We start from the raw sequence: 23,673 nt of genomic DNA, 5'->3' as shown, positions 1-23,673 counted from the left end.
TGCATGAGTTGCGTCCCTTCGCTCAAACCGAAAGTAGGAAGAAAAATGTCAAGACACAAGATCTAGAGCTATTAAATTTAGTTTTTAGTGTTAAAACAGGATATTATTATTAAGATCTTTGTAGCTAATTCAGGAAATAAACATAGAAGAGAAGTAAGTGAGAGACATATGTCAACAAATATGGCTGAAGGAGGTATCGAGCACCAAATCCAAGCAGATGACCGAGGGGCCGACACCGCCCCGATAACTTTCGAAGACTTGGGGATCCCTGACGCAGGGGGAACAGAGCTTCCCGACGCACCTTTTGGTCTTGGCAAGGTAAGGTGTTACTGTCTGAATTCTACATCAGCAACACATATGCTATTGAAAATCATTGTAATGTTTGCCCGGACCACTGCAGGGGTTCGTTACAAATGTCTTAACGCCCATTCTCACTTATCACGCGCCATTAACCGAAAATCATGTAGCATGATCGTTCCACCACCTATAATAAAGCATATACGACAAAAGTTCACTGTTTCAACATTGATATGTTTTCCGAAAACTAACAAAAATATTTTGATGACAACGTACGAACATAAAAGCATCTAATCAAAGGCATACAACACCCTAGTTAGACCGATTATGGTGTATGCAAGCACTGTGTGGGGCCCCTACAATCAGAAAGACATTGACAGGTTTGAAATGGTACAACGGAGGGCTGCTAGATATGCCACTAACACTTACAGACGTACAGCCAGTCTGTCACCAGCTTATAACTAGAGCACCTCGGTTGAACGTCGTTGCAAGACAGAAGACAACAAGCAAGACTATATGTATGCTATTCAACATCCACCACAACCTCATGTATACCAACACCGACATGCTTATTCCACCCAGCAGATTGTCGAGGAACTTACACAGCCTTTCCTACCAAATTCCATCATGTGGTTAAGTGCATGATTACCGGAAGTTCTCGTTCTTCCCATGCACGTACCATCAGTGAATGGAACTCCTTACCAGCAGACACCGTCACCTCAGATGACCTAGCTAGAGGTCTTCAGATCTTGATTATCTGTGCCGCTGGCCTAATTTCCATTTTTTTTTATCCTGTTTTTAACCAATTTTTTACCATGTACACTCCAAAAATGTCATTATAATCAACTTGGCAGAGGCAGAATACCTTGTGAGGTTTAAAGCTTGCTGGTGTGATTCATAATTTCGAAAATGGTTGTTTTTCAACCTTTTAGAAATGCAGCTTTGCGCAATTTAATCTCGGTTCAATCAATTTTCTAGGTTACGTCACCATCCACGGACTAAGACCTGATCTAATTCTGTGGTACATGAGAGTATTGAGACTGTTGAATGGTATAAAGTACCTAAACCCTGAATTTGATCGGGAACTTCATAAGTTTGAAACTTGATCATGTGATTCATTGATTTGCAATTGTTGTTTTTCAATCTTTTTTGTAAAATGTTTTGCTTGATCGTTGTTAAAATCTTTTCTGACCAATTTGTCTCTATACGTGTTCTATACGACTCTTCAATCTTTTGCGAGATAGTAATGGATTTTATATTAAACATCAATTCAATAAACTTTTCTTGTGTTATTTTGTCATAGACTATGCATAAACTGACCTTTTTAGGGGCACCATTTTGTTTAAATATAAAATAATATAGACGTCTCATTGTTAACGTAATTGATATAATAATACCATCACAGCATGTCATTGAAACCTTTTTATACAGCAATATGATCCGCGCTGGCCGTGTTCAGCTATTCGATTGAAGTCCTACGTACATGTTACTACTTAACCTGACGCAGGGGGAACAGAGCTTTCCGACGCACCTTTTGGTCTTGGCAATGTAAGGTGTTACTGTCTGAATTATACATCAGCAACACATATATGCTATTGCAAATCATTGTAATGTTTGCCCGGACCACTGCAGGGGTTCGTTACAAATGTCTTAACGCCCATTCTACAGGTTGGGCACAACGGCGCATATGGGTAATAATCCCGCATTTGGGTAACATCTTTTGTATGTTACGGTTGAATGCACTTCGAATCTACTTTCACTATCCTATATAAAAAATCAAAATTTTGTACTTCACTATCTTTATTAAAAATCGCTATTTATATTGTTATTATAAACAACTTTTGGTTGAACGTTTTTTCTTGTTTTGACATTTTCGTGATTTTAGATGTCCCGACTTTTCTAAGGCTTCAAAGGTCGTGAAAAACTTTCAAAACCGAAAACTGTTCAACCAAAAGTTGTTTGTAATAACCGATAGACATGGCGATTTTCAGTAACGTAAGTGAAGTACAAAATTTTGATTTTTTATATAGGATAGTGAAAGTAAATTTGAAGTGCATTCAACCATAACATACAAGATGTTACCCAAATGTGGGATTATTACCCATATGCGCCGTTGTGCCCAAACTGTTCTAACTTATCACGCGCCATTATGTAGCATGATCATTCCACCACCTATAATAAAGCATATACGACAAAAGTTCACTGTTTCAACATTGATATGTTTTCCAAAAACTGACAAAAATATTTTGATGACAACGTACGGACATACAAGCATCAAATCAAAGGCATACACCACCCTAGTTAGACCGATTATGGTGTATGCAAGCACTGTGTGGGGCCCCTACCATCAGAAAGACATTGACAGGTTTGAAATGGTACAACGAAGGGCTGCTAGATATGCCACTAACACTTACAGATGGACAGCCAGTCTGTCACCAGCTTATAACTAGAGCACCTCGGTTGAACGTTGTCGCAAGACAGAAGACAACAAGCAAGACTATATGTATGCTATTCAACATCCACCACAATCTCATGTATACCAACACCGACATGCTTATTCCACCCAGCAGATTGTCGAGGAACTTACACAGCCTTTCCTACCAAATTCCATCATGTGGTTATAAGTGCATGATTACCGGAAGTTCTCGTTCTTCCCATGCACATACCATCAGGGAATGGAACTCCTTACCAGCGAACACTGTCACCTCAGATGACCTAGAGGTCTTCAGATCTTGGTTATCTGTGCCGCTGGCCTAATTTCCATTTTTTTATCCTGTTTTTAACCAATTTTTAGCTCACTTGGTCCGAAGGACCATGGTAAGCTTAATTATGCCATACTGCAGCGTCCGTCATCCGTATGTCCGTCAAATTTTCCTTTAAAACGCTACTTTGGTCAGAAGGATCCTTTGGGGAAGGGGAACACATTTTGTATAAATGGTGGGTCTGGCCCCCCTGGGGGCTGAGGGGTGGGGCCCAATAGGTGCAATATAGCAAATTCTTTAAAATCCTTCTTCTTCTGTAGGAATGAAAGGATTTGTTCCATATTTGGTCTGAAGCATCCTTGGATGAAGGGGAACCAATTTTGTATAAACTGTGGATCTGGCCCCCAGGGGCCTTAGGGGAGGGGCCCAATAGGGGAAACCATAGCAAATTATTCTTTAAAATCCTTCTTCTTCTGTACGTATGACAGGATTTTGTCCAAATTTAGTATGAAGCATCCTTGGGTGAAGGGGAACCAATTTTGTATAAACAGTGTGTCTAACCCCCCTGGAAGCAGAGAGGTGGGGCCCAATAGGGGAATTATAGGTAAAACCTTTAAAATCCTCTAATCTACCATAGGAATTAAGGGATTTTATCCTAATTTAGTCTGGAGCATCCTTGGGCCACGGGGACTCAATTTTGTATAAGCAGTGGTTGTGGTCTCCCAGGGGGCAGAAGGGCGGGGCCCAATAGGAGAAATAGAGGTAAAACCTTTAAATCCTTCTTCGACCATCGGGATTAGGGGTTTTATCCTTATTTAGTGTGGTGCATCCTTGGGCCAAGGGGACTTTTTGTATAAACAGTGGGTATGACCCCCCTAGGGGCATAGGGGTGGGGCTCTGTTTGAAGTTTGTTCTTGCTATTTCTCAAGTATTGGATGGATCTTTCTGAAATTTCATATGTACTTACAGCACCTACCATTGAGTGTTATATCTTTACTTCATACCAATTATTTAAAACACATTCAGGTGAGCGATACAGGCCCTCTGGGCCTCTTGTTATATATATACATAGCTTTGTGCTGCAGTTCAACGATGAGACCAACTACAACGACGTTCAACTGATTAGAATCAGAGGAGTAACGTCAAAAATACTACTGATATGTTCGCAACTACAGAACCTTTCAGTTGATAAGGCACAGTTTCAAATGGGGGGTATATAATGACATTTCGGTTACGATGGACACCTGACGACATCGTCAATTATATCTGCGACATAGTCATGATACTCCTAGAACAAAATTGCCGAGTATTGGTAGGCAGCCTTTTCCATTGTTTAAAAAAAGTATTGCATGGCCCCTGAAAAGTACGAGCAGCAATGGACCGGACTTGCATCAACGGACTTGCATCATTGACAGGCTGAAACAGATATTCAACGACGACTAAGATGTCACAATTTGGAAATTGCGTGGTCTTCCACAATTGACCCAGACAGCTTCTACGACTTTGATGTTAAAACGGCCCTTTTCAGGGCAAACGCGCAATCTCACAGAAAGTATAATACAAATCACTCAGAAAACGCATTCCCTATAGCTATCTAACATCAAATCAACATTAATTCCGTAAGCATATATCGATACGTGACCTTTATTTGTCTTATAAAACTGTACTCATTGTCGTGGGAACTTTTTTATAGCTTAATACACGATAAAACTGGTGAATATAGTAAACAGAACCCTTTCAGTTTATTATCCTACACATGTTACTCTTTTGAGAAAAGATAACAAAATGTTTGCAATGCAAAGTTTATTTTCCTCTTTTACTGTATATGCATTGGTGTATTTTAGTGAGAATGAACGTGAAATACACATATGCTATGCTGATATGGGTCACAGCACACATATGCTTATGTATGTTCATGATAGAGGGTCAAAGGTCAACTCGTTTTTGTGCTTTTCTAAATGGATGACATTATAAATATCATATGAATCCAACACTGAGTGACATGGAACACTCAGAGAGAGGTTTAACGTTATACCCTAAATTTCGAACAAAATTTTCACATATAAATATATATCAAATATTCATGACGATCAGACATTTGGGTAGCACTTTGATGGATTGTTCCCTTAAGGTCAAGGCTATGTCAGACAAGGAACCGAAAGGTCAAGGTTATGGCAATGTATCAAATGTTAAATTATTGTAAAGGCTATAAAGAATTCAAATGATCACCTCCACAGTTTCTTATGAAACTTAATAGCAGTGTCAATAATAAATAGATGGAATATTACATTACACATTCAAGTCAATATCAAATACTTTGATGTTTGATGGCATAGTAAAGAGTCAAAGGTCAAATCAGTAATAGGAAAATAATTACTCATCAGTTTTTAGTTTTTTTCATGAATCTTCATAGAATTTCATTAATGTACCACAAAGTGTTCGTGTCATCATGGACTGTAAATGAAAGGTCAAGAGGGAGTGTGTATGTGTTAATATCTTTGTGGTCTATAGCTGCCTGCATCCTTTACCTTTCCTATTAAATTCTAAATCCTAGTTACAGAACAATCAAAATTAATAGTTTTTAGAGCTGTCAATGAAGAGAAAAACAAATTGTGATTTTATCCTCAATAAGATGCATCTGTTTGGAAATATGTAATATTAAAGTTTTACTTTATACACAAACACTGTACGTGTTAAATGTGTCGCCTCGTTTCAGGACTGACTAACCGGTGTCCCTTTGTCAAGCTATATGACTAAGTGAGCAATTTGTATTTTTTACCTGTTTAACGAAGATGTATATTTTGTATATGTCGCCCAACCCAAGTTTTAATTGGTATATATATGTATGGCAAGGTTCATTTGTTCATTCACCACGAACCTTGCTCATCTAATACTAACTCTGCTCCAAAGCCAATACTTTCATTACTTCACCAAACATTGAGTAATGTGTCTGTAGAATGCTAGATTTAGTCAATGAATTACGTTGATATAATTGCCATTAATCACCCGGACAGGAGACATATCAGGTTCCTAAATCATCAAATCTATCACTTCCCTTCTCACTTTTTGTTTGGTCAATATCACCCAACCGTGGACGTTTCACCTGTAGATAGAGTGTGTTCACACTCTATCAAATAGGTTACTGGTAAGATGAAGAATTGGCCCTCTCTCCCATTAGGTCAGTTTTCGGTCATGCAGATGACTTGGCTGGTGTCCCCCATCATCTCTGTTCATGATTTGAGTTTTCTAGATTTTGATTGCTTCTTTGATTTGTCTCGTGATTATGTTTCAGAGACGGTCAGTGCGTGACCTACAGAAGAAAGAGTATGTGTTTATAGTGCTAGCTGGACTGTGCTTACTGGTCACACTGGTACTGACCATCTGGAAGCTTGCTACTTTACCAAAAACTTCCAATGACTTCTCCTTCGCTTTAGTCTTGCTTCTAAGTACAGGTGAGTGATATGTTTGACAATTTCTTTAATATTGTTAGAATGCATGACTAATGCCATCAAACATATTAAACAGATCGAACATATCGATGAATACCGCATTAAAAGGCAGTCATATGTTTAGACCATCTATCTGTCCTACAGAGTTTACAGTTACGAGATCCTAAAAACACACTCATACAAAACCTTGCTCTTCGAATATTTCGTATCTTAAATAAGTCAAAAATAACTAATGGATTCCGAGCCATGTCGGAATTAAAGGCAAAGAATGTGTTGACAGGGAAGCAAACAAGAGGCCCAATGGGCCTGAATCGCTCACCTGGTATTAATCTCACACTTGTAATCTTAAACGTGGACTAAAATTCAGCTAGAGGCAGAATATCAGTGTTTGAATCATAAGAACCTATTAAAAGATTTAAACATATGACACCTGTGACCTTGAATGTTGAACAAGGACATTATTAGGTTGAACAGATTTTATAGTCTTTCAACCCAGCATGCTTTTGCCAAAATGTCATTACCCTGGACCTTTTGGTTATACAGAACAAATCATTTAAAGATTTAAACATATATTGACCACTGTGACCTTGAATATGGGCGAAGTTCATTCATTTTAACAAACTTGGTAGCCCTTCATCCCATCCTGTTAATGGCCAAATATCATCACCCTTGGCCTTTTGCTAATTGAGAAGTCGTTTAAAGTTTTTTTTAACAAATTTGACCCCTGTGACCTTGGATGTACTTCAAGGTCATTCATTTGAACAAACTTGGTAGCCCTTCATCCTGGTATGCTACTTGCTAGATATCATAATCCTTAGGCCTCTTGGTTATTAAGAAGAAGTTGTACTATGAAGGTTTCAAATATATTTGACCCCTGTGACCTTGAATATTAGTTAAGGTAATTTATTTGAACAAAATGAGTAGCCCTTCATCCCAGCATGTTACTTGCCAAATATCATAACCCTAGGCCTCTTAGTTATTTAGAAGAAGTTGTATAAAGGTTTCAAACATATTTTACCCTTGTGATCTTGAATATTTGTCAAAGTCATTTATTTGAATGAACTTGGTAGTCCTACGATTCACAGCATGCTACTGGCCATGTACAATTTGTATCATCAGTAACAGGACATAACTTGTAGTAACATGAGAGAACAAAGTAACAGGATGGACGAGTATACCTCATATCTAAAATATTATCATAAAACACTCACAGTCTCAAATAATAAGTTGTGACTAATTGTATAATTTACTCAAGTGAATTAAATCATACATATCGTAACCCAAGTACATACAATCTACTCGTCCGACAGACGACTTGACAATAAAAGTCACACATCTGTCAGCAAAATCTGCTCCTCAGGACGAGCGGACTAGTGCTTTTGCTGAGCCTGACTATACTTGCATGCATGTACATGTATATATCATCCTCGATATCCAGGGGTTACGCTCAATTTCGCTATATACACCCCTGAAATATGTCATTTGAAGATTACAAAGGAGAGATGCCCGACCTCAAAGCCAGTCAATTTGTACCGTTACTTGACTGGTGATTCTTTTGATTTATGTCTCATCCACAAAGTGGCGAACACTGAGCCTTCCATTTTGATATGACATAGGGGTCAAATTCGTTAAAACACTCTAACAATTTCTTCCGTGTCATGTTAAATAGCTGTTTTAGCCGTGTTTAAACAGAGTTATTGCCCTCTACACTTCATTCCATCTGTGACATCCCTTCAGGTGTCACGCCGCTAGTATTCGGATACTAAAACTGGCCATAGGATAAGTACCTGGATACTAAAACTTGCCATAGGATAAGTACCTGGATACTAAAATTGGCCATAAAATAAGTACCCGGTTACTAAAACTGGCCATAGGATAAGTATCAGGAACTGGTCAGGAGTTCATCACCATGTTTTACTGGTGGTCTGCTGCAGTCACCGTAGATTACCTGTCATGTTATGTTCATTGTCACTAATACATACAGTTACAAATCCACAGGGACAATGTATCTGCGTCCCTGCCTGCTCTTATACATACCCATCTTCTGTCCTGACCCATTACACCAAGCATACCCACTGCTCTTCATAATGAGTGCCCAAAAATCCCTCTACAGCTTACAGCCCATTTATCCTTAATAATTTCATTACAAAAACTTTAAAATCATTTAGACCATGTGTGATTTATGTTTCAGTGTTCTGCCTGTGGTACCTGGTTGAAGGTATCATGTTGGAGCGGCCGTATGAAATCCTCGTTCTCTCCATCTCGACTTTTGTGGTCTGGTTGTACATCATACTCAACTTTTCCCTCGGTAGGAAGGATATGGTCAAAATGGTATGTAGTGAATTTTAAATCTTTCCTTACTGGTGTTCAGATTTTGTCTGAAATGTACTCAATTTCCTATAAAATCCAGTTTAGAGGAAAAAATAATTCCTCACTGATGTCAAAGTAAGTTAAAACTTGGAAAACTGAACTTCTACTAGAGAACCATGATGCTTAGAGAAATGATATTTGTACTAGCTTGATGGTGTCAATTGCTATCATGTTTATTAGGGCCCAGTATCGGAGATACCTAGTCAAGATGTTCAGTTCACAAAAATACACATTGAGGTAAAAAGTCAAGGTTGAAGGTCAAGGTCATTATGTTCAAAGGTAAAGGTCAAATTTTGCATCTTTTCACTGATGAACATTTTGTTATGACTTCATGAAGCAAAGTTGGTTGGAATTTAACAAAGAGTCAACTGACTTAAGGTCAAGGTCACTCGGTCAAAGGTCAAGGAAAAATTTAGTATTTTTTTGCTGGTGAACATTTCATTATGACACTTTGAAGCAATGTTTGTGGGAATTAAACAAGGAGTCATTTGACCAAAGGGCAAGGTCACTGGGTCAAAGGTCAAGGTCAAATTTTGTATCTTTTCACTGATGAACATTTTGTTATGACATTATGGAGCAAAGTTGGTCCAAATTTAAAAAGGAGTCAACTGATTTAAGGTCATTGTCAAGGTCAATTATTGTATCTTTTTACTGATGAAGGTTTTTTTTATGTTATTATGTAGCAAACTTGTTCAGAACTTAACACAGTCAACTGACCTTAGGTCCAGGTTAGGTCCAAGGGTCAATGTCAAGTTTTGTATTTTTCACTGATGAACATTTTGCTATGATATTATGAAGCAAAGTTGGTCGGAATTAAAGAATAAGTCAACTGACCAAAGATCAGGGTAACTTGGTTAATGGTCAAGGTCATTTGGGTCCAAAGGTCAAAGACTAAGTGGATCTCTGACTTTGACCCTGGCTTTTGATGGAGGAGGTATATAAGGTGAAATAAAACAAATCAAAGCTAACAAATGAGTATTGCACCGGTATTTGCATTTCTGTTAGCCCAGCAAATATGAAGGTGGAAGGAAACAAGACTCGCATCATAGTACATGTAAAATGTATATTTTGCTTCCTTGCGATTCTTTTTGAAGTTCAAATGTCAACCGTCAAGCTCAGCTATTTAGGCAGATTGCTTCTTGATGATTATGGGGGATAAATTGCCACAAGACGGGGCCCTTACTGACCTGTCAGTGTTCTAGTTCAAATAATAAATACTTAATTTAAACTTTATTTTCTTACGATGTTGTTTGTAAGACTGTACATATTACTTTGCACCCTGTTGATTGTTTCTTGAAATATGTAATATTTCTGTCTATATTTCCAGGTTCGACTTATTGTAACATCAGCTCTCAGCCCGTTTATGATAGTGTTGGGTGTACTGATTGCCAAACACTACTTTGATTCTGGGCGTTTAATTTTCCGCACAGTGGGAGCTCAGAGTTTTATGCAGCGAATGTGTAGGACCATTTTTGGATACTTTGGGATGTTGAAATTTGATCTACAACTCAGTGTAAGTCATATATAGATCTAAAGCTCATGGCCCGGCAGTTTCAAATCCAATCTTGCCTGTTTTATTTTTCCACCAAACAAGTCTTCCCCCCGAGGACACAACTATTTACAACCCAGATTCAGGTCAAGTGCTTGAAACAGGAGTTGACAAGCTGAACAGTTTTGTAACAGGAATAGAAAAATGCTAGGCCAGACTGGGGTTTGAACTCGGAACCCTCCGAAATCTAGACAGACGCTCTTCCTGGTTGCTGACGATGGACCCAGTCCAGTTTTACTATAATATATATTATCTCTGTATATCAGTATATCATGATAAATTGAAGGTGTATTATGACATAACCCTATAAATTGCTATTCGTATAAGATGTTTGACCATTTATTAGAGGAATGTCTAAAAAAATATTATTTAAAAGGTATGCTTTAATATGTGAACTGGATGTTATCTTGAAATCGAACAGGAATGCCATTTAGGAAAACATACTATTGGCAGAATCTTATCTTTTTGTTAGGTTCAACACAGTAACACAAAATGTTTCTATATCACTACAGTTGTCCATGGTAATCCTGATCTTGACCACTGGTCAGGTACTGAACGAGCTGGAATTGGTCATTGTAATCATTGGCATCGTGATTGTCTTTGGGTGTGCACTGATTGGATATCTGGGAGTAAGTTTGATCATTTTTTGTGCCAACTATATATATTCCCATAGCATATACATGTAATTTATAATTGGATATTTGTTGAACTCAAAAAAATGTCCTCGAAACAAATTGTCACCACTTGATATTAAATACTCCATTGTGATGTCATCTTGTGGTATTTTATCTCCATACCATTTTTCACCAAAAAATCCCCAATGTACTTAATTACATTTTTTGTACTGTTGCTTTAACTTCAAAATATATGAGTACTTTTATATGGTAACTGATTGATATAAGCTGCAAAACTTATTTATTACATATAGTATGCAATGTATATGAAAGAAATTATGTAATATTTATGAAATGAGTTATACAATATTTATGATAAAAGATATGTTCCAATACAAAGATAGCTTAAACAATTTGTGTGTTCTCTGTATTTTTCAGGTGCGTTGTGAAAGCAAGATATTGTCCATCATTTATTCATTCACCCTGATAATTCAGCCATGTTATGTAATCTACAAAATTGTGGAGGTAAATACAAAAAAAATGGATTACTTTTTTTCAACTTCAAGAAATTTTATTTGTCTTTTACAGAATAAATTTCAAAAATATTTTTTTAACGCATGTCATTTAATTTGCCCAGTGAAAAAGTGATACATCGTATAAAGTGAAATGGGTTATTAGCTGTTAATTGTTCTCTGTGAAAATAACCCACTTTTAATGTTAAGTTTAAGTGTACCCCGATACATGTATGTATGCTGTGTTAATATTTAACCCTTTCACCACTGTAGACCATAATGGACTCATTCATATCAATGCATGGTAGAGTCTACTGAAGTTACTTAGGGGTGAAAGGGTTAAGGATACTTCTTGGAATACATGTTATACATGATTTATGGCTACCCCTTGTAGTATAGTTACATACACTTTTGTAGCTATATGTCAGAGTTGGGTTTAAAGTAGGAAGATACTTGAACATGTTACAGTTTTATATTATTTCACTTATAATCACTTATAGGTTACTCATTGTGTGACAGTATACTGGGATTTGTTATTACTGCAGTTTTATTTTTCGACTTTTATTGATACGTCAGATATAAGTTAACAGCATAATTAACATAGTAATTAGATGTGCGAAAGGCGAACTTAACACTGGGTGGAAATTGATTTCAAGGGTGAAGGGTGAAAGTTTGACTTGGGGAAACTTTCCTGGTGTACAGTATTAAGCTGCAGTCCACCCAGTGAAATGTTTAGCACCCTCCAAACACAATAGAGCTACAATCTACCCAATTAAAACAGTAAGTGCATGGTCTTTGCAAAGTATTGCTGCAATCTATCCAGAAAACACATAGTCTTCATTTACTAAGTGTGACAGGAGAAGAACACGTTATGGCCAGACCATGATTTGAACCCAGGACCACTAACCTCTAGACACCCATACTAGTTGAGCAACTAGTCCTCAGTGATTGACCCAGTCCAGTTCTGCTACATATTCCTCCCTCATTTTCTAAGTATTTGCCCCCTTAAACAACACTATTTACAATCTAAGTTTTGGTATCCCCTTGCCAAGCATTCACCCAGTACTTGAAGCAAGGGTTGGTCACAGGCACAACTATAACAGGCCCCAGACAGGTATTTGTACGTGGGACCTCCAATCTCTAGACAAATGCTATAAGTAACTGAGCTACCTGATACCTAGGCCTGTTGATTGACCCAGTCCAGTTCCTCTGCTATCAACATGTACCTACATTCCTACCAACAAAGCAGCATAGTATTGCTACAATATACTTTGTAAAATGTTATTTAGTAGGAACTCTTTACATATTATATAGTATCTGGATGAACATGAAATCATCATTATGTACCTAAACTCCTTTTCATACACTTCCAGTCTGTGATTAAGTTCACCCCGGCTACTGACAGTATTGCTGTACCGACCATGGTCTGTGGTGCCATGTCCTTAGGAGTAAGACTTGTCCTGATCGCCTACTTTGTAATGTCGTGGCTGAACTACGGAAAAGGGTTGAAAGAGAAAGGCAAGTCAAAAAAAAAACATGTTATGTAATAAACTTTGATGATATTTATGAATTTTATAAATAGTCTTCATGTGTGTTGATTATGATATAAAGTCTGCATTCTGCAAATAATACTACATGTATTACCAAGATGACCATTGTTTGCCATATTACAACTAAAACCGTGTCATAATATCTCCAAGTCAAAAAGCTTGCATTGTGTATGTTTCATAAGTTCACTTATAATATTTTAGCTTGTATGCTCGAAGGGTCATGTGAGCTGCTTCTGCGTTTTGCGACACCACTTGTCTTTTCATTTAAAGTTCTACTAGTCCATAACAACTGAGTGGAATTTCGACAGAATTTATGGCGATTAATTCCTTTATTTTACAGATTAAAATGTAAATACAAATGTACCGCTGCGTTTATAAAATTAATTAAGTATAAAATAATACAAGTAGCTATTTGTTTTTGGTATGTTCTAAACTAACTTGTGTTTTTGCAGTATTGTACATTTTGCTTTCTTTTTGATTCTTACAGCTTCACTTTGATACCGGTTGCTTATTATTCTTCATTTGCATTTTATATTTATCTTTTTTTTTGTCGTAGTTTATCACTATGGTTACGAATCCCTGGATACTGGACTATGTCCTTGATTCCTCCTATCCAATGTAATTACGAAGTTATATCTTCAAGCATGCAGGGTGTAGGTTTGGTACATGTGATGTCTCCCTATATTTCACTTTCAATTCTTGAAAATTCTTCTGAAGAATCAAAATCTCCCTACAATTCAGTATGATGTTTGATATTTTTAAATTGTTCAAAAAATGATTATAAGCATTAATAACTTATAAGTGTTTATACTCACTTTCTTTTTTACTTATTATAAGTAAGTATCTGCTGTTTACGGACTAGTTTTAATCTAAAAATATCATTCAAAATGCAATCCTTTGCGCTGATTCTGGTAAAAAAAACACTTGTAAGGAAAATCTGGCTACCAACAGTCTCGATCTTCCTACCAGTGGTAGTGAAATCGCCCTACTCTATGTTCTAAAGTCATCACATGTACGAAGTTTGGTGTAAGTGACAAGGTTTGAAACATACAAGTCTAAGGATAAGTGTAGCTGACAAGGGTTGGTACATAGAAGTCTAAGGTTTGGTGTAGGTGACAAGGGTTGGTACATACAAGTCTAAGGTTTGGTGTAGGTGACAAGGGTTGGTACATACAAGTCTAAGGATAAGTGTAGGTGACAAGGTTTGATACATACAAGTCTAAGGCTTTGTATAGGTGGCAAGGGTTGGTACACACATGTCTAAGGTTTGGTGTAGGTGACAAGGTTTGGTACATACAAGTCTAAGGTTTGGTGTAGCTGACAAGGTTTGGTACAAGTCTAAGGTTTGGTGTAGGTGACACAGTTTGGTACATACAAGTCTAAGGTTTGGTGTAGCTGACAAGGTCTGATTCATACAAATCTAAGGTTTGGTGTCGGTGACAAGGTTTGGTACATACAAATCTAAGGTTTGGTGTATATGACAAGGTTTGTTACATACAAGTCTAAGGATAAGTGTAGCTGACAAGGGTTGGTACACACATTTCTAAGGTTTTGTGTAGCTGACAAGGTCTGATACATACAAATCTAAGGTTTGGTGTAGGTGACAAGGTTTTGGTACATACAAGTCTAAGGTTTGGTGTAGGTGACAAGGGTTTGTACATACATGTCTAAGGTTTGTTGTTGGTACATACAAGTCTAAGGCTTTGTATAGCTAACAAGGGTTGATACATACATGTCTAAGGTTTGGTGTAGGTGACAAGGGTTGGTACATACAAGTCTAGGGTTAGGTGTAGCTGACAAGGTCTGATACATACAAGTCTAAGGTTTGTGTAGGTGACAAGGGTTGTTACATACAAGTCTTAAGGTTTGGTGTAGCTGACAATGTCTGATACATACAAGTCTAAGGTTTGATGTAGGTGACAAGGTTTGGTACATACAAGTCTAAGGTTTGGTGTAGCTGACAAGGTCTGATACATACAAGTCTAAGTTTTGGTGTAGCTGACAAGGTCTGATACATACAAATCTAAGCATAAGTGTAGGTGACAAAGGTTGTTACATACATGTCTAAGGTTTGGTGTAGGTAACAAGGGTTGGTACATACAAGTCTAAGGCTTTGTATAGATGACAAGGGTTGGTACATATATGTCTAAGGTTTGTTGTAGGTGACAAGGATTGGTACATACAATTCTAAGGATAAGTGTAGGTGACAAGGTTTGATACATACAAGTCTAAGGCTTTGTATAGGTGCCAAGGCTTGGTACATACAAGTCTAAGGTTTGGTGTATGTGACAAGGGTTGGTACATACATGTCCAAGGTTTAGTATAGGTGACAAGGGTTGATACATACAAGTCTAAGGTTTGGTGAAGGTGCCAAGGCTTGGTACATACAAGCCTAAGGCTTGGTGTAGGTGACAAGGTTTGGTACAAGTCTAAGGTTTGGTGTAGGTGACAAGGTTTGGTACATACAAGTCTAAGGTTTGGTATAGGTGACAAGGGTTGATACATACAAGTCAAAGGTTTGGTGAAGGTGCCAAGGCTTGGTACATACAAGTCTAAGGCTTGGTGTAGGTGACAAGGTTTGGTACGTACAAGTCTAAGGTTTGGTATAGGTGACAAGGTTTGGTACGTATACGTCTAAGGCTTGGTGTAGGTGACAAGGTTTGGTACGTACAAGTCTAAGGTTTGGTATAGGTGACAAGGTTTGGTACGTATACGTCTAAGGCTTGGTGTAGGTGACAAGGTTTGGTACAAGTCTAAGGTTTGGTGTAGGTGACAAGGGTTGGTACATACAAGTCTAAGGCTTTGTAAAGGTGACAAGGGTTGGTACATACAAGTCTAAGGTTTGTTGCAGGTGACAAGGATTGGTACATACAAGTCTAAGGATAAGTGTAGGTCACAAGGTTTGGTACATACAAGTCTAAGGCTTTGTATAGGTGACGAGGGTTGGTACATACAAATCTAAGGTTTGGTGTAGGTGACAAGGGTTGGTACATACAAGTCTAAGACTTTGTGTAGGTGACAAGGTTTGATACATACAAGTCCAAGGTTTGGTATAGGTGACAAGGGTTGATACATACAAGTCTAAGGTTTGGTGTAGGGGACAAGGGGTGGTACATACAAGTCTAAGGATAAGTGTAGCTGACAATGGTTGTTACATACATGTCTAAGGTGACAAGGGTTGGTACATGCAAGTCTAAGACTTTGTGTAGGGGACAAGGTTTGATACATACAAGTCGAAGGTTTGGAATAGGTGACAAGGTTTGGTACGTATACGTCTAAGGCTTGGTGTAGGTGACAAGGTTTGGTACATACAAGTCTAAGGTTTGGTGTAGGTGACAAGGGTTGATACATACAAGTCTAAGGTTTGGTAAAGGTGCCAAGGCTTGGTACATACAAGTCTAAGGCTTGGTGCAGGTGACAAGGTGTTTCGTGTCGGTGACAAGGTTTGGTACATACAAATCTAAGGTTTGGTGTAGGGGACAAGGTTTGATACATACAAGTCTAAGGCTTGGTGTAGGGGACAAGGTTTGGTACATACAAGTCTAAGGTTTGGTATAGGTGACAAGGTTTGGTACGTATACGTCTAAGGCTTGGTGTAGGTGACAATGTTTGGTACATACAAATCTAAGGTTTGGTGTAGGTGACAAGGTTTGGTACATACAAGTCTAAGGCTTGGTGTAGGTGACAAGGTTTGGTACGTACAAGTCTATGGCTTGGTGTAGGTGACAAGGTTTGGTACATACAAGTCTAAGGTTTGGTGTAAGTGAGGCTGCTTTTGTACTGTATATGTGATAATGCTTTTGTATGCAGGGAGTAGGTGTGGTGGACATGGCCTAATTACCTGCAAGAGTTGTTTTAGTGTAGGTGGCATAGCTTTTGATGAAGCTTGCAGGAACTATGTGTTATATACGTAACACATCCATAATCTTACATAGCATAAATATGTGTACTCTATGAGAGTTCAATTTTTTTAACTACACTATTGTAGTCACTATAGTTTCACAAACGATATATTTTAAAACATACATGTTTAATTATATACGTAGTGTGTCATGCACAGATCTGTTTCAAATAAAAAAAAAAATATAATAAAATAACAACAAAAATTCGAAAATTGAAATATGCAACTTAGACAAATGTGATAAACTACTTTCATGAGACGTTGAATTTCGTATTAACATTACCCATTAAACATAGTTAAACTACACCAGAACGGAGGCTTTCCCTTTTTGATGGCATCTCCTTCCCCATATCTGATTTGCATACGATGTCGCGTAATTGGTGAAACATTTTTGTGACATCATATGACCTTAACCATTGCGCGGACGTTCAAATCTAAATGAAATAAAAACAAAATTACCAAGAATAAAACAGAATCAACATAACACGTAATGGTCTATAGCGAAAATTTGTATCAATGAAATGTTTTGAAAAGAAGGTTAAGATGCATGCGGTTTGGTTTAATTTGGGGCCTGCGGTTTAGTTTCAACGAATGCTGTTTGGTGCATGCATCATAAGGTTCAATAATAACATTATGATAACCTTATGCTAATTTAAGATTTTTCCATATTACAATATAGATGTTTTAATATGCTCAAATTAAGTTGTAAATATCTAAAAAGTTTACCATGTGTACCGATATTAACAGTATTAATTCACTTTCACACAATGAATATTGTTCCCGCAATTTGGGGTTATCATGTCATAACCTGACATTAAAACGTCCACGTGACAAATTTCCATTACGTACGTTGACAACAATGCACAAGGGCAGAGCTATGCACATTTTTCCTCGAGCGAGACACAATCATGCGACGTCAATTACAGTAAATGCAAATGTCAGGCGGTTACTTTTGTTCCAAACAAAAGGATGTGAATAAGTTTAGGTCTGCTAGAATTGATAAAAGCATATTAGACTCTCTCTTTTTATAGTTCAATTGCCTATATGATTTCAAATGCTTAACGTTAATAATGTGTTTTGAACATACATTTTGAACTATGTTATTTACTGAAAAAAAGCCTTAAAATGTATCTCTACTAACAACAACAACGAAACACTTAAACATCGAGACCTGTGCAATTTTCAAGCTAATGTTGGTAGAAGACAATAAATTATTGTAGCCGATCATGATATAAATTAGGCAATGTTATCTACTTTTAAATCAAGCATCAAATGCTTAAACTATGAGGTTGAAGGAAACAAGGAGAGGGTATTCATTTATTCTTCTTGCGGGAATTTGAATTTATTTACCAGAAACAAGGGTAAGAGGCTATTCTCATGTCTTACAGTCGGGCATTGTAAATCCAGCTGCAACCTATTTATCTGTCACACCATACCAGTATTTCAGGCGATAGATCGGTCATTTTCAAAACAAACTTGTCCAAAAATTAAAAAGTGTAATTCTTCATCAACTTTCTATTTATAAATCTTCTTTGTATGTTATACATTTATTTTGCATGTCCTTTTTAATTTCATATTTTGTAAATGTGTATAAATATGATGTCTGCTATTTCTAGTTCATAAAATATTTAGGGGTTCATGTTGCATGCTACATTTAATGCATATATATGCTGATGATGCAAAGTTTGATGTCTTACAATTTTTATTTTGATATCAAATTTTTACTTATTACACAAACAATGTAATTTTCAAACGTGTCGCAACGTTTCAAGACCGTCTGGTCCCTTTGTCAACCTATGATTGAGTGATAGCTTGATAAAGGGACCAGTCGGTCTTGAAACGTTGCGACACGTTTAATGCGTACATTGTTTGTGTAAAAAGCAAAACTTTGATATCACATATTACCAAACTGATGAATCTTATTGAAGATGTTTTTATTTTGGTTTTTCTTTTAGTGTTTGCTAAAACTCCTACCGACGCTGAAGCAAACCGTAACAACACCACTGTTCAAACCTGAGGAATGACGCAAGAAAGAGGTTTTAATGGCAGCAATAGATTAAAGTTTCATTGTAGAATTTTACAAAAAAAACATCATTTAACGGCATATTGTTAAAGACGCACAAGGAATTTTGACATCAGTTTCTTGTGTTTGTTTCTAGTAAGGCATTCACTAATATTGTAAATCGTTAAAGATGGTTCCCGTTGCTTTCAGCAATGACTCAACACTCGAAATATCAATAGCATAATGGACATCATACTCTGATATTTCCATAAATCCCAATATTGAGATATAATTTAAAAGATGAAGGCGTGAATGGTCAATAGTTTTGTTTTATGGGTCAGCCCATGGGAAGAAGCTGTCGTAAAGTTAACATGGAGTCCAACATCTTTCACTTGTCCACTCATGTGATTATTTGAGTTAACTAAAAGGTAATATACGATAGTTTTTTTTATCACGTGACTGTATATGTATAAAGTGATATTCATATAAATCGTCGGCCACAGTTTATGATAGAAGATGCATGTGCCGAATCCATAGAGAGCATGGTCCTGTCGTAGTTAATGTTAATGGGTAACACAATGCATATCGAATAAAAAACACCATAAATATGTAAATGCTTGTTTAAAAAAAAAATAACAACACTTATTTGAAATGATTTTGACTTGTTTTGACATACCTATTGTGTTTTACATAAGTTTTTTTTTCTATTGTTGGATTGAAAGACATGCTCTCTATAGCTGTGAATAAACAATATTTTCTCTGTCTCGATATTCTTTTAAAATACTGTTACGATATTCTTTATATTCATAGAGATTGAAATACATATTCAAAGCAATGCAATGTATATAAAAATAGAGTTGCTTATATCTATATCATTGGAAAAAAAGAAGAAGAATCCTGGTGCATAGGTCCTAAATATACAGGTATCGGCAGGCATAATGCCCACCTAGTATCAAACCTGAAAGATGAAGAAATTAATGGCTATATACAATTTGGCATTTCCACGGTTTCTTCTTTAGATACATGGCATTAATTTAAAACATGTTATCCAAGACGCAAACCTAGTTGTAATATATATAGATTAAAGGATAATAATAACAAGCTATTATGCTATCTTATTAAGGTCATTTCATGTTTTCACTCAGTTGTGTTTATGTAAAATATTTGTGTGCGCATATCTATGCATTTAACATATTTACATATATATTTTGACATTCCAAGCTGTATTTTTCATTTATTTGCAATGTTTAAGTTAAATTATCTAATGTTCTTTTAAAGCTGTCAAAGTCATTTGTGCCAAGTTGTTCAGAGTTATCGAGACATTAACGGAAGGTTTAAAACAAAAGTTTGATTTTATGATGTACATTTCTATATGTGAATATTTCAGTGTATTTTTTTGTTGTGTTCGGACGATCATCTTAATCAATGTACATTCAATTTTAGTTTTAAGGATCATTATCCCCCTACCATCAAAACACTAGATAATTCCACCGTAAGTTTTCGTATGTATATATACTTAACTCCCTTTCATTTCGTTTTGGATATACATGAAGTGTAGTTAAGCTAGCAATAGGGTACTTCCTTTCACTATGTAGAGTAGATGGGTAGACCGACAGTTAAATGATTTGAGGACCAGTGTTTGATTCCTGTTCTAGCCCTGCTGGATGTATACACCCATAACACTATTTTTCAATACATTTTGTTTACCTCATTTTTTAATTATTTTTTTATAACCTGCAAGGTATATTGTTCTTTTCAGAACTGATTTACCATAGCTATATTAAAGTCAAAATCAGTTAAAATGCATTGTTACGTTTTTGGCACTTAATGTACCAGGATCTTCATTTTTAAACTACATAAAATGAAAATTTCAATATGAAGTTCTTTAACCTCTTGGCTTTGAACTAGTGCACATTGAGTAATTGTTTTTTGATAGTGTTAAATATACTTAATTACTGATATTTGTACATGCATGTATAAAATGAGGATACATTTGCTTGTGCTGAATGAATATCGTACAACGCTTGGTACCTACATGGTCGGAAAATTTTGCCTCTGTGATTTTCAAATAAATAATTTATTTTTTACATGACATAGGTGGCATAACTTCAAAGAGAGACTGTCCATGTTTTCATACGAATAATAACTGCTGTTTCTATGCGGTGTGTAGCAGCGTCAATGAAGTCACAGTTGTATTTTTATTATATACCACCATTGCGTTGTTGTGATATTTGCTTTGTGCAATTTTGTTTATTTTGTTTATTTTGTTGTTATGATTTTTAATGCTTTCACTCTAAACTTTGAAAATCATTTTTGTTTAAAGTATTCTTTGTGATATGTGATTTCATACAGTTGGCGAGATTTATTTCCTAGCCACATAGCTACCTAGGAATATTCCATCGGACTTCAAAGAACATTAAGGTTGAGCTGATTTCTTTTGCGACTAGTAGCAGTTCTTAAATTCCCTATTTTCTAACCTTTCTAAAGTAAATGATTTCTTCTGGATTTTAATGTAAATATATTTTATTCAAATGTTACATCCAAGTGCCTTTAAGGTTTTAACACGTGCACCATCCGAGTCCAAGACGTTCTAAATAGTCTGCGTCATCTGATGCATGTTAATATAATGCTGAGCCTCAACTTATATAGCCATCACTAATAGTTTGTCTATTTACGTTTTAATGAACACTTTTCTTCCGTTTTCTTAAAAAATGTACAATTTTCTTTTGTCAAATTACCATCCTTTTTTTCAAAATCAAGTGTTTTAACGACCCATTATTTTTTACTGACAAATTAGTAATTAGTTCACAATTACGCTGTGGTATTTGAAAGCAAATGCAAGAATTGGTCAATAAGGCTAGCTGTTATAATGTTAAATATATCATGTACTTTTAGCCCAACACCGTTCCATCGTTTTAATTATGAACGCATTTTAATAATGAAATATAATTGCAGCCCTTATTTTTACAATAATCATTCCATACCTTTTATTGTTTATACGGTGCGATTATATAAGATTTCCTCAGCTAACTTTAACGTTAGTATTGACATTGATAACACAACAGTAGTGTAACAGTATACTTTCATGATTATGATGAGCACACTGCAGAATAGTCAATGCTAAAATGGCCGCATAATAGTATGCATTTTTAGCACTACAATTATATTCGTGCTTGTAATTATTCCGATGCAGCAGTATACACTCATAAACCTATTTTAACACAGATTCCTTACACAGATTCAATACATGGATTCGATATAGATAAAAAAAAAAAGCAGCAGGCTCTTTCTGTTTTATTGACACATAAGTAGCAATTGTTTTTCCTAATTAAAACGTCTAAAATGGAGAGATTCTTTTGAAGCATTCTCGAAAATCCACGGATTACACTCACTTTCGCTCTTTGCAACCATGAAATATGTTATGACAAAATCGAAAGCTCTGCGTGCACCACCTTGTGAATGAGAAAAGAAGATTAGTGTTCGATCTTTTGATATACATCAAAAGAAAATCGCGGTCACGTAACGGTATAATTGACTTGCATCGAAATCGTCGCTTCTCTGTAATCTCTTTAAAGGGACATCACGTGAAAAGGCGTTTTTTTTAATGAATGTATGTATTGTATGCACTTCCACTTATGTTACCTCGCTATCCCCATATTCATAGTCCTTTCCAAATGTCCAGTTTGACCACTTGAATTGTTCGGGAAAGCCCTGCTAAAAATAGCGCCGATAACGTCACCTGACTAGGCAGTAAACACAAGTGGTGCGAGCTGTCAAAGGGGCCCCCAGAGAGGGGCCGTCAGGCAACTGCAACATCTTACCGCACTATGAAACCAAGTTATATGATTTTTAAGTCCGTATTCAAACTTATTGAACAGTAATTATTCATCATTAGAAGTTAATTGCACACTTGCCAATATTCAGAATTTAAATTTATTTAGCTTTAAACATAAATTTGTTGCGAATAAAATTAAACAAGGGATGGAGCACAAGTTTTTACAATTTATCACAGCCTTCTCCCGTCATACATTTACAATCAAATGTCAACAATGATAATAGGCATAAACATAAAGTAGATATATTTAAATATATATTGAATTTAGTACCGGAATGTGGCCGGTACAGATGGTACGGGGCTAAACACCTTCCCTACACCAAGGAACAAACATTTATGATTTTTTTTATATATTCATATTAGTACGAATTTAAATCTTGCATGTAAAAACAAAAATAATTGTTTAATTCAGCAATATAATTAAATCATACCATTTTATTGAACCCGGTAATATTATAAATTATGTAAATCCACGGACTTAGATAACACCTATTTCGGTGACCCAGAAAATACGCCGTGGGCCATCACAACAGTTATCCCTTGGAAGGCCTCATGGAAAAATCTAACTAACCTGCAGTCACCTATCCCTTCCTTTCGCATAAACCACTGTGTAATTATAGAAACACAAAGTAAACTCTCTCCAATACGTGCCCATTAACATATTAAACTCAGTACATCTGTGTTCAAACTCAGACAAAGATACTAGCGAGCTTAATAGTTTTAGATATTTATTCATAACATAAACAGCGCTAGCATTTCTGTCGATTCCATTTCAGCTTAACCGGCTATCCGGAAGAAAACATGCACCGTACCAACTGCTACGGCAGTTATTTTCTCCTTTGAATACTGCCCACCTGCAATAATGTTTCCGTAACGTACTCCTTGCGCTATC

The 23,673-nt window shown here is 36.3% G+C and overlaps 1 protein-coding gene across 2 annotated transcripts; it reads left to right on the top strand.

The window, feature by feature from the left end:
- The first annotated feature begins 21 nt into the window (after window positions 1–21).
- LOC110440469 lies at window positions 22–22,590 on the top strand. Of its 2 annotated transcripts, XM_021483573.1 has the most exons (9): window positions 22–318; window positions 6,292–6,451; window positions 8,640–8,779; window positions 10,146–10,331; window positions 10,880–10,996; window positions 11,420–11,506; window positions 12,867–13,011; window positions 13,600–13,661; window positions 18,900–18,988. In XM_021483573.1, the coding sequence occupies exons 1-8, from the start codon at window positions 169–171 to the stop codon at window positions 13,644–13,646; spliced, it is 1,032 nt and encodes a 343-aa protein (XP_021339248.1). In that variant the 5' UTR covers window positions 22–168; the 3' UTR covers window positions 13,647–13,661; window positions 18,900–18,988. The 2 variants fall into 2 exon arrangements, with proteins under 2 accessions (XP_021339248.1, XP_021339247.1); XM_021483572.1 differs by lacking the exon at window positions 13,600–13,661 and having other exon boundaries at window positions 18,900–22,590.
- Window positions 22,591–23,673: the final 1,083 nt, after the last annotated feature.

Source organism: Mizuhopecten yessoensis, unplaced genomic scaffold (genome assembly GCF_002113885.1).
Source record: "Mizuhopecten yessoensis strain PY_sf001 unplaced genomic scaffold, ASM211388v2 scaffold11183, whole genome shotgun sequence".
In the NCBI taxonomy this organism is placed as follows: domain Eukaryota; kingdom Metazoa; phylum Mollusca; class Bivalvia; order Pectinida; family Pectinidae; genus Mizuhopecten; species Mizuhopecten yessoensis.
The sequence above is the reverse complement of the archived record's forward strand: the minus strand, read 5'-3'. Positions and strand labels throughout refer to the sequence as shown.

Excerpts from the sequence above, each read along its gene's own strand:
- LOC110440469 (XM_021483572.1), top strand. The coding sequence starts at position 169 with ATGTCAACAAATATGGCTGAAGGAGGTATCGAGCACCAAATCCAAGCA. Across the intron at positions 8,780-10,145 it reads GGAAGGATATGGTCAAAATG|GTTCGACTTATTGTAACATC; the intron begins GTATGTAGTGAA and ends CTATATTTCCAG. Across the intron at positions 10,997-11,419 it reads CACTGATTGGATATCTGGGA|GTGCGTTGTGAAAGCAAGAT; the intron begins GTAAGTTTGATC and ends TGTATTTTTCAG.